Source organism: Electrophorus electricus, chromosome 22, assembly GCF_041902795.1.
Source record: "Electrophorus electricus isolate QZ-2024a chromosome 22, ASM4190279v1, whole genome shotgun sequence".
Classification (NCBI taxonomy): Eukaryota; Metazoa; Chordata; class Actinopteri; order Gymnotiformes; family Gymnotidae; genus Electrophorus; species Electrophorus electricus.
In genome coordinates this window covers 14,384,120-14,401,173 of record NC_137518.1, presented here as the reverse complement: position 1 = coordinate 14,401,173, position 17,054 = coordinate 14,384,120, and the positions used below count along the sequence as shown (strand labels likewise).

The following is a 17,054-nucleotide window of genomic DNA, read 5'->3' as shown; positions in this document are numbered from 1 at the left end:
CAGGATTCATTAAAATGTTTTAATTACCTGAGACTGGTTACCAAGAGAGCATATATTTACAAAGACACCTTTTCCTTCACATTGCCTTCACAGAACTGGTTCTTTCTACAAAAGGGTTATGATAAAGAGGTTCTCTACCAGACCAGTATGAATTCAACCATCTCTGTACCATCTCTGTATCTCTGTACCATCTTTGACCCACAGAAAAGGTCACCACGTAAAAGCAAAGAAGGAGACTGAAACAGTGTGAGCATAGGTTATAAGAGAAGCATCTGAGAAAGGTCAAGATCAAGGTCAAGGTCAAATCTACAGAGATATGTGGGAATAGTGTCTGTAGAACCTGTAAGCAATCGGACAGATTAAAAAAAAAACAAAAAACCTGTAAATAGAGATGTGGCAAGACTGAAGTTCTTTCACAATGGGAAAATATGCCAGGTCTTCACTGTCATTTCCAGCTATTATGTGAAGCACTGTCAAAGTTCTTTTGGGTTTTCTGCTTAAGCGGTTCTTCTCCAGCTGACATAAATAAACCATGCGCAGGTAGCCCATTTGTATTAAGATCACGGGCTAAATGGATTGAATGCCCCATGTTTTATCTGAGCTATAGATTTGAGGTAAACCTCATTCTGTGACTGTTTTGCAATAATCACTTTAAATGTCCCCACATCGAGAGTTATGAAGCTCTGTCAGGCCCATCACTTTCATGTGTATGAGATTACAGCATCTCATTTGATCTTTATATGTGGACTCAGAGGTGCTTGCAGTCATCTGTGTGCTAGCTCTTAGCTTTGCTATTCAACCTTATCCATTTAGATTAACAAAAGGTTTCAATTTTATTGTCACATTAGCACAACAATGCACCGTAAAGGCCAGTTACAAAGACTCATGGCTTTATCTGTTTGTTGTTGATATTATTCAGGGGCCCACTGTTCACCCCAATCTGGAAAAAAGGCATTTTCCCAAACCTGCAGTCTCAAGTGAAAGGCACGGGGAAATGACGTTACCAGAGCATGCACATCCCTGCTGTGGCTTCTACTTTATGGTAGTGTTTTGCATTGGGGAACACAGTGCAGCTGACAGACTGCCAATGTTTTTCTGTCTTCTCAGAGACCAGAAGATCGATAAGCAACTCTCAACTGATTGGCTAAGAAAAGGTCGGGCTCTCTGTACCACAGTTGCCCACCAACTGCCATCACATCCTCACAGAACAGAAATCATTCACCACTCACTTTTGACTGGCTAAAATAGCTGAAATAGCCTGCTCCCCTGGTCTTCTCCATTATAAACCTGACATCCTTATGAAAAAATCTGGGCAGAAGGCCATAGATATGTGATGACCTCACACCCCATCCAAATCCAATTTCAGACCAAGGTGGAGAAGAATAAGCACAATGAACCTTTTGAACCATAAAATTTCAGAATTGTAGAGCTGCAGGTTCTTGGGGAACCCTGGTTTCTGTTATAGACTCTCTTCCTGACTTTCCTGTCCAAATGTCATGCTGCATTTCGGATTCAATTTTTTTATTTTTTTATTTATTTATTTTTTTTTTTGGGGGGGGGGGGGGGGGGGGGTGTCTGATTTACAAATCTAATATTTTAAGTACGTTAGTCTGCTTTTACGTACATGCAGCAGCTAACAGATCAAGGCCAAAGAATGATAGTTAATATTATAATTGCAACATATAAAATGTCACAAGAGATTCCAGTTGTTGTTTTTTGTATGTTTGTTTTATTAGCTTCAGAAGACAAAAGCTAAGAGGCAGGAACGTACCACTGGCCCCCGCGTTCGTCCTGGCTATGCAGTTGTGTCAGACAAGCTCTACTGGTACACCGGTACGTGCTAAAAAGAAGTTAAATGTATTTATTTACCTTATTTACTTTTTTTTACCACAAAAGCTATTACAGATGTGTTTCCCTCTCTGCTTTCTTGGTCTTTAAAACGTTTTTGACTTTCTGTCCCTCACTTACATGCAACATTTTCAGTACTATTTCATTGACAGTCTAGCACGCACCAGTAACAGCGACAAAGAGTTTCTTGAGTTTCGTTTTTCCTTGACTCCTCTCTGCATGGAATAAATGCATAAACTACTGGGTCCCTTCTAGCTATGCAAATGAATACACGTACAAAATGCAAAGTTATTCAACTGAGTGGTATGGAGTGGTGTAAACGCTGCGTACGAGTTTCGTGTTGGGTGGAAGGAGAGTTTTGAATTCACTCGCCATCCCTGTGTAAACACCACTCTGCGTTTGAAGAATGACTCCTATAGCTGTCAGGCTCTCCTCATGGACTCTGGGCTACAACATGGGTCTGAATTTAATCTAAACGGATGTGCACCGTTATGCCTTTTCTAGGCCCAGGAGCCCTTGCTGGCTTGCCAAATAATCACCATCTCCCCTGTCTTGCTTGCATTCTCCACTGCACCTAGAGCCCTTAATTACAAAACCCTACCGGGAGACGCGGGAAAAGCAAACAGATGTGGAAATGCAATGATGGAAGATGAATGATGTGGATGGTGCATGCAGCAGGAATTGCACCACTGTAGCAAATGGAGACCAAACAGCCTCATTACAGGATCAGTCCCGTGATCTTCACCTAACCTTTCCAGGCTCCACTCAGGAGGCACTCTGTGCAAATTGCCTGCGGCGTGCAATTTCTCTATTTACAAAAAAGATCCAGTAAAACAGACTGATTACAGTTTCCCTAAAAGTGTTTGCCACAGGGACTCTTTGTTTTCAGTTTGCTGGAGCTTACACAGCCAAACCCCTTGCTCACATTATGTCTGTCAAAAGCGTACGCTGCCTTACCAATATATATAAAAGTTTTGTAAGTAATGCAGCATGTTTCGTTCCCCAGGGACATAATGGAGAGAACAGCTGGCCAGTGTTCGCTCGCAAACGCGGTGGCAAATAAAGCCCAGAGACATGGCCAATCACTCACGGAAATGTGGTGTGAACGCTGTGCCTCGCACTCCGCCAGGTTTCTCCCCCTCACAGTGGCCGCTGCCCAAGGCAATGGCTGCCACGTTTCTGGAGCTCCCGGTTGCAGCTGCGGGGCTCCGGGCCCGAGAAATGGGTCTTCGCCATCTGACAAGACAGCTCGCTGTTGCTCCCACAGCAGCTCAGCGGGGCTCATCTCTGGTCGCAAGGGCACAGAATAAGAGCTGCTTTGGAAAACTCGCAGGGCTGGATAGAGCCTACGGCAGCAAATCTGTGGCGGAAAGCTGGGAACGGGACTTACAGGTTTAGAAGTTCGAGGGCGGACGGGTGTGTACACAGCTGCCGTTGTAGCTCTCTGCTGTGTGCAGTACAGTAGTAAAGGTGGGAAGCGTCATCGAGGGGACCGGCGTCAGGGTCGGATTGCCAGTGAAGTCTTAACCCCGAGGTGAAAGTCTTTACCCTTGTGTTAAGCAGGAGCACGCGTTAATCAAGCAGTGGCCCGAGGCGGTAGTTTGAGTTTCTTCATAAATAAATACGTTTTAAAAATAACCAATCCAAACAGATCAGAGGTTTCGCACATGGCAAGATGCTGTGCTTGTTCTGTGAAATCTAAGAATATACAGCTTCAGGCTGTGTCACTGTGAGTCACCGTCAGAACGCAGGAGACCACAAGGAGGAAAGGTGAGCAATACCATGTTGCGTGTGCAGCACATAGTGTCCCACAGACGCTCACCGGGGGGGGGCTCAGAAACAGACCAATTACGACAGCCTGACATGTCGCCCTCATGAAGACAATAAGCAAGGCTTCCGTGCTGCTCCCATTCCAATGACTGCACATGGGGACACAGCTGCGGAAGCACCGAAACGACTGCGTCCCCGCTCTGATTGGACGGCGGGAGAGGGACGTCATCACGCCCTGCCGCTGGAGCATACCCATCAGCACACACCTAATTTCACGGGTGTTTACCAAATGATCTGCATTGACGCGAACTCGCGGCGACATGATTGGATTAGCCAGTTCACATAGAGAGACGTTTCGCTAATGGACATGAAGTCGCCGGGCATTTCCGCCGACGGCCGTGATCCGTTTAGACGGAGGACCTTTTCTGGAACATTAGCATCCATACGAACTTACGTGCCGCAAAGGTCACTGAAACACAAGCTGTTCTTCCTTTATTTACTGGCAGAATCACAGATGACTACGCCCGTTAGAGATTTTACGTTAGTGCAGGTTAGAGAGTGAAGAGATCAGCATATGTTTATAGTGCACGATTTGTACTTCATCTGATTGAGTGTGCCTCATCTGACTAATCTCTTACTGGAACAAGTAGAAGAAACAAGTCTTCTCGCCCAATTAATGGGGAGCGAGGTGGAGACTTCATTAAGTCGTTTATAAAGAAGACAGGAGTGCTCGGAGCAGCATGAGAGTGGCTGGGGCCAGGGGATTAATATGTTAGCACTGAATCAGGCCGTTTGGAGAACCCGCTTTCAAGAAGTTCTTAGAAGTACAACACGTAAAATTAACCATCTGCCTAAAAGGGTTTGAAAATGCACCTCCTCCTTTCACTAAGAAAAACAAGAGTAAGAAAAAGAAGAAAATGTTCTTTTATCGCCCTTACATTTTCGCTGGTGCATTACCTGCAAGACCTCTGAAACATCTACAAATATTGTGATCTACATGATGAATGAAACAAAATTTGAATAGCTCTTACATAAAACCCACATTTTTCAGAATAAACTGCCATTGAACATTAAATCTCCTGGTAAGTTACATCTTTCCCTTGGCTGGAAGAGAGTCGTTTCATCTTTCCCTTTTCATCCTACTTTTCTTTATTAATCAAATGAACACTTTGCAATTCTCTCTGCTGTGCAGAGAACGAAGCCGTGTTTCATCCCTCTGACACACTGACACACCACTTGATTTGTGACAGCATCGTATTTCTGGCAGTCGGGTATTAATGACTGTTTAGTCATAAATCGCATTATTTTGGTGTTGTGTAGTAGACAGATGATGGGCATATGAGGTGGCATCCAGCCATCTGGTTTGTCAGGGCTCTGCTGCTGTTTGTGGGGCTGACGATAAAGGATGCGGCCCCGGCCAGGCAAATCGCTTCAGCTTATCCACCTGCCATCCACCATGAAGCTTGTCTTCTCTACCAGCCCCTGCCCCAACTCTGACCTGTATTTACATTTATGCCATTACCTGATGCTTTTATCCAAAGCAAATATACAATTGAGTACAACTTGAGCAGTGGAGGGTTAAGGGTCTTGCTCACGGGCCCGATAGTGGCAACTTGGCAGTGGTGGGGCTTGAATTGGCAACGTTCTGATTACTAGTTGAGTACCTTAACCACTGAGCTCCCACTGCCCCTGATAACGTCAAGGTAACATGTTTCTATACCTTCTCTTTAATTTATCCTGGAAGGGAAATAAACATCAATTATCCTACGCAGTTCAGGCAGGCCGATCTTTTTTTCTTTGAGTGGTGTAATGCATGATGTTTCAAAGTGCAGCTCTCAGAAAGCCAATCAATTATAGGTGCACGGTTCTCTTGGGCTGCAATGATCCAATTATGACTGTCATGGCGTGGAACTTTTACATCGAAATTATTGTGATCACCAGCTCTGTGAAACCACGCACCCCCCCCCCCCCCAATCTACTACACCAAAGGACTGAACCACTTTGAGCTCTAGCAATTCATCACATGGGTACTTAGTGTAAGAAAGAGAAGAAAGAGTAAAGGATTCCGTGGAAAGAAAGAAAAAGCCAGACCCTCCAACAGTAATTACACGCATGAACATTATTCTTCCTTAGGTGTGCTGTATATCTCCAGTTTATGTCTCTGTCTCCTTCTCTCCCTACTCCTCTTTCTCCCTTGTTCACTTCAGCTCCCGCCCCCCAAACAGCTCGGACATTCCCGTGCTGGTGAGTGATGGGACTCATATCTTTCATTACATAAAAGGGGCCTACCTGCACCCTCCATCTCAGGGGACCATCTGCGAATGGTGATGGGTGTACTGGGAGCGGGCCGGGCGATCGCGTGCAGAGCAATCGATTGCACGTCCCCCGGGGTGAGGGAGAAGCAGAGTTTTTATTGAGCCACACCAGGCCACCCACAGGCGGGGGAGCGGGAGCAGCTATACCCCCACCGCAGCGGTACGGCATCGCCGCGGCAACCTGTCAGCACTGCCCCAGCACCCAACTCCATGTTGGCTCTTAAACGGAAAAAGCTCTGTGCCCATCAGGCAAAGGATCAGATGTGGGAAGTCAATCAAATGATCCATGAAAAATTTCCAGACACAAAAATATTCTCCTTTGATCTAAATTGGCAACTTTGCCCATTGATTTAGGTTTTTGATTGTTTGCTTGCTTTGGTTTTTTTTGTTTGTTTGTTTGTTTGGTTTTTTTGGCACATGTAACAATAGCTGTTCTCATAAACCAGCTTCATAAAGCCACAGTCGTTTGAGGAAAACGCAAAACTGGCAGCATCTAACAAAAACAAAGGAGGCAAAGTTTTGAATTCTGCACTCTGGAAATGTGAACTAATCTCGATAGGAAACCAACGAATTCCTTTCCTCCAGCACACAAGGCGACCTGCGATGGCCGCGTTCAGTGACCCAGTGTTCAGGTCCGTATCAGCTCCACCACATCCCAGGTCCTGGAAGTAAAGGTGTGAGAAGCAGGAAAGAGCGATGGAGAGTGAAATGATGAAATGCTGTCCTTTTTTAAGAGCTAAAAATACAGCCTTTATCATCAAGCTAAAATGCCAGTTTGAAAAGCATCCAACAGAAACGCGTTATTCCGCTGTGTTGGCGCTCATCTGCATGAAAAAAGACAAACCTCATATGGCATGTTCCCGTCTGGGTGCATTCAGTTTCCATACCAACTATAACGCAAAGCAACCGGGGCTGAGAGAAGGTAGCATTTTTAACATTTTAACAAAATGGACTCAAAGAAAAATCGATATAGATCACACACAAAAAAAAAAACTAACAAGCATGTGGGTCACTGGGAGAGTTAGAGAACCTTGTTCTGAAAACTGATAAAAGCATCACATATAATTCTGAGGTATAAAAAAACGGTTCTCTACAATATAATCACATTGTAACTCAAAAATCTAATTTGTCTCCTCCTTCGGAGCCTCCTGCATTAACCAATGAAGAAAAAAAATGTCTGCAAAACGTCAGCTCCGTGCGGAAACCGCCACTTCAACAAAGATTAATCAGAAAGCAGTGCTTCTCTTTCCCTCTGCATAAGTGGGCCGGGAAAAAGACGGGGGGCTTAAGAGAGGCAGGCCACTTCTATGGATGTTAGCGTGCCCTCATGAAACTCAAATCAGGCATCTAATTTCCGATAAAGCTCGCGCTTTCGCTCCATCCTGACAAAATTGCTTATGGCACGTCTGGATTGTTTTAGCCCAGCCATTCGCTGTGCAATGCATTTTTAAGCAACGGGCGTGTCATCTTGCCCAGTGTTTTTCGATGTTTCAGGCACCCACATGCAATACATCAAAAGAAAGACATTATAATCCTGGAGTCTTTACCTTATCCAAAGGAATTAAACATGTACATATGAAAACAAGACGACATCTAAGTCTTTTTTTGATCTGATACGTGGCTTAGTGAATGTCAATGGATGACCCCACCAATTGCCTCAAAACACCCAAGATACTTTAAGTTTACCATGAATCAGTTTGCAAATGTTCTGAGTAGCTAGAGACATGGAGCCTCAGTCAATCTCTAGACATATTTTCAGTGTCAGAAAAGCCATTTTATCTTTAGGCTACTGAGAGGTTTTTATTCCTACACACATTTTGTTGAAAAGCAGTACATCAACAGATTCTTCAAGTCAAATTCTTTACAGGGCAAAGCTAGTCCCTAACAACTGTATAGGGCAGTTGTAGCGGTTAAAGGTACTTGACTTACAACCGGATGTTTGCTGGTTCAAGGCCCACCACTGCCAAGTGGTGGGCCCCTGAAGAAGGCCCTTAACCCTCAGTTGCTCAAGGTGTATGCTGTCATAAAGCTGCTTTGGATAAAAGTGTCAGGTAAATGTTACTGGAACCATTCCTGCCACTGGGGCAGTGGTTAAAGGTACTTGACTAGTAATCATGTTGCCAGTGCAAAATTCCCCACTGCCAAGGTGCCACACTTAAATATCAATTGCCCAAGTTGTATTCAGTCATTATTGAAAGTTGTTTGGACAAAATAAATGTCTCCAAACGCAAACTTTTATAATGGCCTCTCCATTAATAACCTGCAATGACAATGCACATAGAAGGCAAAGGGTTCATAAGACCAGTCTTTAGTCTATTACAACTAGAAATCAGCTATAGTTTATGGTCTTAGTTAAGCCAAAGTAAACAAAGTTAAGACAAAGTAAATGAAAACAAATGTGAACATTTTCAGATGATACTCTTTTAATCCAGATTAATTGCTAAAAACACTAATTCAACTCCAAACGGCATTGCCCACGTCGTCCTGTATTTCAACGTGCAGCTCAAGGATTGAGGGTATGAAACCCCAAGTCCGACTTAAGCACGCCAAGCCAGAAAACGTGACAGTCTGGTGTCCCATGAAGTCCCAGCGAGCTCTTAGTCAACTCTTCTCCATTATCTGAGGTCAGGGGTAGCGGTAAAGATTCGAGCTCAACACTGCCTCATTTTTCCTGTAGTGCCGAAGCACACATTTAATAAACCTGAGATGGAAAAAACAATTTTGGGCCGACGGAAACACTCCGGTCTTAAACCTGAAGGCCTGCCCCTAACCACGCCCCTGTCTGTTGCCTCAGAATTTTATATTACGTCTGGTCTTTTATATGCAAAAGCTGCAGTACCATAACTTAAAAAAGAAAGAAAACGATCAGTGTACTAAGGGAGTATGATAGGATGGGAATCAGTAAATGAGAGCTTGATAGGAATTACATTCAGGTCAAGAGATGGTAATTACTCTCATTACATTACTAACCCACTATCAATCCTGTGGTTCTGTCTTTGAATTGAAATGAATTTAGAGCTGCATAAACATAATTAATTACTGCCTGTAATCGATATCACGATTACAAACCCATCTTGATCATTCAACATGTTTTTCTCCCATTTAGAGCTTACACAAATGTAATTCCTCAACCTAGTCACAAGTTATCCCAATCAAGCTCAATTTCATTACCGAACCATTAAAAAAATAACCATATCCAGGCAACGGAGTAATTTGATCACTCCAAAGAGGATATTGTAATAAGTGCAGAGTATCTTGCAAACCTCTTAAGGTTCTGTTTGCTGCTTCTCCTGCAGAGACTTTGCTGATTGAAATTACCCAGCAATTACAATAAAAAAACACAACTGTCGCTTCACCCGGCAAGCATTAACTTCAATTAATTATTCAGCAACACAATTATACTTATATTAGCAGAAGCAAAGCAGGAGAGCGGAGTCAGCACCAATTCAGCTCTCTGGGGATTCTCACCCACCCTACCCTGCCCTCCACCCGCTCCCATCATAAGACACATACATGCAAATGCAAAGATGCGCTATTTTTAAAATCCACTTTCTGCAATCCAGGCATCTCAAGAGAATCATGGGAAGTTCTCTCGGGCTTCCATTTCACAGCTGCTCCAAAATTACACATCTAATTTATCTACTTTACTATGCACCATAGACTAAAGTGGATACATGTGGTTTGATTTCGTTTGTCCCCTGGTCAAGCCTGTCATTTCAGCAGTTATTGCTGAAGATTAGTAAAAGTGCTTTATTCCTGATAGATTGAGTCAACAAGATTCTATTTGAAAAGTGAAAATTAAAGAGAAAAATCTATTTTTAGTCCTGCACAAATAAATGGAAGGCATACAGTATAAAAAAATATATTAAGCCTGAAGATTCCTTTATGAAAACAGCAATGCTTCTTATTATTTTGACAATAATTTAGACACAAAAATGTACTCTCAGGAATTAGACTTGCAATTCAGAATTTTTAATTTATGTGCATGTGTGGTTTGATTTGTTAAGCCTAAACACTAACCTCTGACTAATGCATATGTACCTGCACCACACACACACACACACACACACACACACACACACACACACACACAGGCTTGCTCTGTGCTATTTAAACACTCCGAGTCCTCAGTCTTTTCTTCATGGCTCCCTTCTTTCATCATCAAAACCTGACCAGTGCTTCATAATTAATGTGTGGTCCAATTTCCTGTAGATTAAAGGCAGTGCAATTAAAAGCAGCAGAGAGAGGCAGCGGAAATTGAAAACACAACACAGATAGAGGCTTTTGTCTGGGGAGACAAACAGTGGCAAGGTGGTACTGGGAAATACGCTTGTAGCATTTGCCAAAAAAGGAGCCTTTTGCCATTCAAGGCTTTTCCAGGGACCAGTTTCTTGCATCTTAGCATGAAAAAAGGCTGAGCTGCTTTATAGTGGAAAGAGATTCACTTTCCACAAATGTTAGCGGAACAGCTGATAGACACAGATAACAGTATCCTGAGCAGTCGCGGGGTAAATGTGAAAAGCAGAAAGTTAAGGAGAAATACAGAAAGAGAGCGACTTACAAAGCATGAAAATCGAGCATAAGAAAACAGAAAAACAGACAGACGGAGCAACGGAAAGAGAAAAGAGGCACAAAAGAGCATTGGAAAAGCCACTGGAGGTGACACAGCAGTGCTCTGAGCACTGATGGTTTAGGAAAGCTTGTGTAAGAGACGGAAACAGGGGGCCCTGTCCCCCGAGAGGCGGCCATACACACCAACACGTGCGCCGTGACCAGAGGCCTTCTGGAATGGGAACGTTTGGAATGGGGACGTGGAATGGGAACGTTTAAAAGCTTCCCTGATGACCCGCCCTTGCTCCCGCCATTACAACTGCTGACATTTGCATCCACTGTACGCAACAGATCCCAAACAGATCCCATTTATTTGTTCGTTGGCCTTTTCCTCCACAATGCATCCGTTCTCGGGTAATGACGACCCCAGAGTGTTATTTATCCAGACTGCTTGAAATTGGAATTCTGGTGGCCCATTACATTAGTAAGACAAAGTGTTAAAGTAGGATTGATGCCGTTGATGTAATGGGCCACGCGCACAGACATCGAACTATTCCAGTTTTACCACAGTCGATTCCCAGGATGGTTAGGTCGCCTCCTCTGTCACTCTGTCAATATCAGAGGTGCAAATGCCCAGCCGCAATCTCGTGTTTTTGAAGACGTACTCGCAATGCACTGTAGCGCTGCATGACATCTCTACAATCAGAGGAGAACACAGAGTGTCCTGTTTCACCAAGGCATCACGAAGACATGATACAGCAGATCCAACCCCAATGAAAGACAGAGCGAGAGACAGACAAAAAACAGAGCAACGGAGACACACAGAGAGGAAAAGAGAGAGACAGACAGGGACAAAAGAAGAGAGGAGAGAGAGAGAGAAAGAGACAGACATACAGAAAATGATGGAGAGAGAGAGCGAGAGAGAGAGAGAGAGACAGACATACAGAAAATGATGAGAGAGAGAGAGAGAGAGAGAGAGAGAGAGAGAGAGAGAGAGAGAGAGAGAGAGAGAGATCACATTCTCGCTTTTCTTCCCATTGAAAATGCAGCACAATGTATTCTCAGGGCCCCCTGGGTGAGGGAGCCTCCACCAGTCCTTGATGCGGGCTGTGTTATCCCTTCATCTCTCTGTCATGTGAAGCTGGGCTCAGGGCCCCGTGTGTTGGTCTCCAGAGTAGAACCCTTAACTTTGCACACGAATAAAGGACATTTTACCCACACAAGCTCCAAGTACATACACACCCAGACACGCACACACACAGCTTTGTCACACTCTGAGCTCTGAGGAAGGGTATTTGTTTAGAGAAGTAGATGATATCTGCTAATAGCATAAAAACATGCACATATCCCACCATCAGCTGAGTCAGTGAAACGTGGAGCCTGTACAAAACCGGGGACCCGCAGAACTCGGATCTGAGCGATCCAAGGAAAAGTTCAGTCTAAACCACCAGTGATGACAAGACTTTCTAAACCTCCTGTATGTGTTTAGCTGTACAAGTTGGATTGTATTAATCTGAGCTTTGTGGCTATTCAGTTTATATATACATATATAAAGATGCTTTCACCAACTGGTCTTACTTCCTGGAACTTCAGAGGAACTGCTGAGGAAAGACCTTGGACTGAAATGTCATGTTTCTTTTGAAAGCATGAGTTTTTCTATCAAGTATTAGATTTGATTTATATATTATAGTTCTTGTCTAACCCTTCCAGTGTGTGGTCACTGCGGTCAAATTGTTTTCCTGGGAGGGTGTGTATTTTTGCTGTGGCTGTGTGAAAGTTTGGCTTCACCAACAGTCACAGTTGCATGGAGGTTTCTTGGTGGGCCCTGTTTCGTTTTTTATATCTACAAATGTTAAAGGATCGGATCATTTTTTCTTGCATGCATACAAAAACCTGGCAAGTACTGTGTGGTTTACCCAGTACTCGCATGCCATGAGCGAGAACACAAATAAAGTGATGTGATGATCTTCCATGAAATGGTATGTCAAACAAACGTGATTATCATCAGGTTTAATCACATCACATCTGCTTTATCTGTTATAATAACAATAAGGGAATGACAGTGAGACAAAATCATGTACAACACACTATGGGCAACGTGTGTGGAGTAAAACTACAGATCTAAAAATGCAGGCATTTTTGTGCTAATTCCACCATATGAACAAAGCCATATCAAAATGAACTTTGTCACCGAGGCACCAGACCAGCTGACAGACAGAAAAGTGGGAACGCTTCATTGTCCAGCATGTCACTCACCCAAGAGGCTTCTCCAGTCGACTCGCCGGCGACCCCACAATCTCGCCCAGGGTGCAAAACATTTGCCCGAGGAAGTCCTGGAGACAGACACCAAGGAGGAGGAGGAGAACAAGAGAGAGAGGGAGCGAGAGAAGTTGGAGAGTGTGGGAGGGGTGGTGTGGGTTAGACACAGAGGCGGAGAGATTGACATGTTCCCCACTTCCCCGAGCTCCCACGGCTACAATAATAGATTGAAAGGCTTTGACGTACGTTGAATTCTGAGGGCTTCCACGAGGAACGGCAGGCAGCCATGTTAACAACAGAGTACAGCATGTAACAGAAAACATAAGACACAAAACAAAATGGTGGCCGCACCAAGGCCCAAAAACTCCATTACAGCACTAGAGGGTCAAATAAGCACAGAGCAGCTAACCCACTGTTACTGCATCCAAGACAACAACCACACATGCATCGAACAAAAAGACAACAGAACATTACAAAGGAGACCATGCAAATCAGAACGTATCCAAATACATGCTACGATGAGCTACAGCAAATGATCAAACTGAGTAGTATGAATGACTGATGCTTTTTGCTGCCACTTTGGTCTCTAAGCGATGGTGTTATTAAAATAAAAACACGTGTCGCGTGGTGAACATTATAGGCTGCCCTAGATAGCGTTACAGACTGTGTGGGTTCGAAAAGCATCAGTAATAAACTGCAATTATGTATATTGCATGAGGACAGTTTGAAGAGCAATACATTTAAATAATCAATATGTACAGCTTAGAATACAGATGAAAGCTAGTATGGACTCTATAGCAACCTTGTTTATTAAATGGAAAACAAGTTCTATTTTCATCTACAAGGGGTTGATTACATTCCACGATATTTGGATACTGAGAGCTAAATTTGATTTGCATGTGTAAGGTTGTGAATCCAGGCTCAACTGGATCTCACGTGGAGTACTCACATGTTTTGAGAGGTCTGGACTTTTAGAATCAACATCGTATCTGAAAGACAACAATGAGAACATGTTAGGTCACGTGTGGACTGAGAACTTCTCTGGACAGAGGTATGCACACATGTTGCACCTCTGTAGGGAGAATCTCAGTAACACTCTGATTAACCTGATTTAGGCAAATAAAGACTAACATTTTCTTATTGTAACCAGCTCTTGAAAGTTCGGTGAGCAACATTCGGCCTACAAAAGGCTTCTTTGAATGTGCTGAAGTTAATTTTAAACATAGAGGTCCTTCATAGCTAAGCATGACTTGCATTCAACATTCAGATTCAACACGGCGATCCATACGATGTTTCACCGGAACAAGAAGAAACGAAGAAACAAATGAAACTTGGGCCTGCTGAACGAGAGAGGTGATGCCAGAGAAACTAGACATGCACGCGTGTGTGTGTGAGCAACAACTCACAAGAGAAAATAGACATGCACACGTGTGTGTGGGGAACAACTCAAGAGAAACTAGACATGCACGCGTGTGTGTGGGGAACAACTCACAAGTCAAAACGAAGGTTCTGTTTCTCCTCGAAGAAGTAGTCGAGGATGAACTTCCTGACAAAGTCTGGATTTAGTGTGTTGTCAATCACCTCCGTTCTTCCAAACTAGAGAATGGATTGGGGCAAGAGGTAGTTACGGTAAAAGAGATTGACATTGGGGGGTAAAAGAGGAATTGTTAGTATGGACACCGAGTAAGATCACAGTCATATTACAAGAGTCATATTCAACAGAGCAAAGAGATAGGTGCTAACATGGAAATCACTGCTCTTTTCAACAGTGATAGGGCGATATATAAGCCCCGCCCCCCTCCACCACCTGCACCCCAATCCCCACCCCTCGGTCTATTTAAAACTTGTGGCTCACTTTGCTGAGCGGAGCGTCTCATACTGGCCAGAGGAAGATCTTTTGAAGGCACCACTCCTGAATGCCAAACCTAATTGCAGCCGTGGTCCTGTTCATCTCCTTCAAGCACAAGACGTCAGTGACAATTATGCCCGCTTAATTAGCAGCTCTCTTACCCCAAACTGCCCTGAATGCTAGTGGAAACCAGCATGGATCGCGCTACTCCATTATTTAGCCTTTGCAAGCCAGACAAAATAATTGGGCCAAGACCCTCCTCCAATCTTGGCAGGAAATTCATGGTACAGTGCATAAATTCCACCTCTGCTACTGAACCAGTGGGCCCGGAATGGATTAGAACGCTTTGCTCGTGAGCTTAACCAGAGGGCTGCCATCTGCCTGTTCATGCAGCCGTTTGTGCTAGAAGGGAATTATTTATCATGAGAAACATGGCTCAGTAAATAAATAAAAAGTTCACGCACTAACACCGCTCTCATAACTTGGTCTAGATGATAGCGGGTGACGGCGTTAAGAGTTTTGCATTAGTTGCATTTGTCGGAGATCCAGGGAGAGTAGAACTTCCTGTCAGTTCTGATAACTTGGGCTCGGTGACCGGAGATGGTGAATGGCTCCTGGCAGCGTCCAAAGAGCTAGTGTCTTCTACAGATCGCTGAAGATCTGAAGATACAGCGTCTTCTGTCTGACGTACCTGATGCAGAAAATTTGACTTATTACGAGATCCCAGTGCCGCTATATTCAATATGTTTTAATCCACCTGCACTCTCTGCTCGTATTCCCACACTGCACGCAAGCCCCGGCACTCTGCTGGTTTTCCCTGCCCCGCTCTTTATGTTCCAACCAGCCTTCAAAACCACGCTGCTCATATTTCACTATAGCCCACGAACGGAAATAGTGCTTCCCGCTCAGAGCCCTCGCTTTACCTATTCACACCATTCAAATGCCAGGCCACGTAGACTTACTCACATGAATGTATAATTGCAATCACGCCTTCCCTTCCACAAAGAACCACGGTCCAAAGGCAGCTCACAAAGCTATAATTTCACAGCCGCTCCAGTGCTACTCGTGCTTGCCTTAGAGAAGTCGGCTTACAAAGTGGCAGGCGGGTTTTTTAGCTCTTTAACGAGCAACGGCTAATTAGAAAATAAACAGAGGTCCGGTGGTAAACACCACGCCACACAGAACAGGGCGCGCACCCCCCAAGCAAGCGCTAAAGTGGCTCTATCTTAAGATGCACTTTGACTGTTTCGTGATTATCCGTGCGAGCTTGTTATCACGCCATGTAATGACTCATGTAATAAGGTCTGGGCGGGAAAGGAGCAGAAGTCAAACACAAGCGTTAACCTTGGTTTTTCATTTACATTTAACTGCCAAAAAAGAGTTTTAATACATACACTCACAACAAAGGCTAAAGTAGGATTTTTTTACGAAGAAATTCTAATTCACTGGACTGGTGGGTTCGAAACGCACGAGCAGGGATCCTGAGTATTACTGGGAGACAGGCCATACAGTGAATTAGGAGTTCATTAGGTACCCACATACTGTGAAGTAATCTGATGAGAAGTAGTCACGAAACTCCACCTCTGAGGTTTCACTACACAAACAGCCCTGAGCCACAGAGCTCAGATACAACAGTTCTCTCTCTGGGCATCCAGAAACATACACACATGCACGTACAACCCACGAAAAAACCCGCAAAGTTGTCATCTGTCTCCGTGGCGATGCCTACATAGCCACAAGCGCAATGTCACATGACAGAGTGGGCGGCTGAGTTGGAAGCAATGTTTCTGTTCCAACAAATCAGCCCACAGTAGAGAACAGTCTATTTGTGACCACCGAATAATTGTCCATCATGAATTCTAACTTATAAATAGCATCTATGGTTAAAGCAAGCAATAAAATCACTTTAGAAGCTTCTAAACTTGCTTCTATTTGATATAAAGGAATAAGTAAATGTATTTTTTCCTGGTTTCTCTGTCTTACAGGTTAATCTGCTGCCATCACTCTTTGGAAACTGACATAACCATAGACACAACCTGTAGGGGCCTGAAAACCGATTACATTCATTTAAAAATGTCTGAATAAATATTTGTTTTTTGAATAAAGGTTACTGTAACAATATCAAGCAAGCTAGCTGCTATGTGTTATGAATATACAGTTCATTGGATTATGAATCGTACAAAATTGACTGCTTGTCTCGTAGAAAAAAAACAACGACAACAACATTTATCAGATGTGCGCACTGATATAAATTACTTTAGCTGCGTTTGTAGGCAAAGTTCTTCCTGCATTTGTTACACTGGCTCAAATCTCCCCTGAACTTTGCTACATGATAATTAGTGGATGCTGCAAGGATTTAAAGGACATGCTCTGTTTAATTTTAAAGATGTCAGCAGTCAGAACTATCCAGGTGTTCTTCTCATGTTGCATGTCCCTGCACTCCTCCAGAATTCATAAAAAAT

At 43.7% G+C, this 17,054-nt stretch overlaps 1 protein-coding gene across 3 annotated transcripts in view; it reads right to left on the bottom strand.

Moving 5' to 3' along the window:
* The window catches only part of cpne5b (copine Vb), a 73,749-nt gene that overhangs the window by 33,603 nt on the left and 23,092 nt on the right, over positions 1-17,054 (bottom strand). For 2 of the 3 annotated variants that reach the window (XR_014119374.1, XM_027023090.3), the window contains exons 4-7: positions 14,236-14,339; positions 13,693-13,732; positions 12,990-13,004; positions 12,741-12,817 (exon numbers count right to left, since the gene is read on the bottom strand). Coding sequence is in view for 2 of the 3 variants with exons in the window: in XM_027023090.3 (XP_026878891.2) it covers positions 12,741-12,817; positions 12,990-13,004; positions 13,693-13,732; positions 14,236-14,339 (236 nt within the window). In the remaining variant the exon portion in view is untranslated. The remainder of the gene's footprint in view (positions 1-12,740; positions 12,818-12,989; positions 13,005-13,692; positions 13,733-14,235; positions 14,340-17,054) is intronic. The other variant, XM_081705396.1, reaches the window with a different exon arrangement.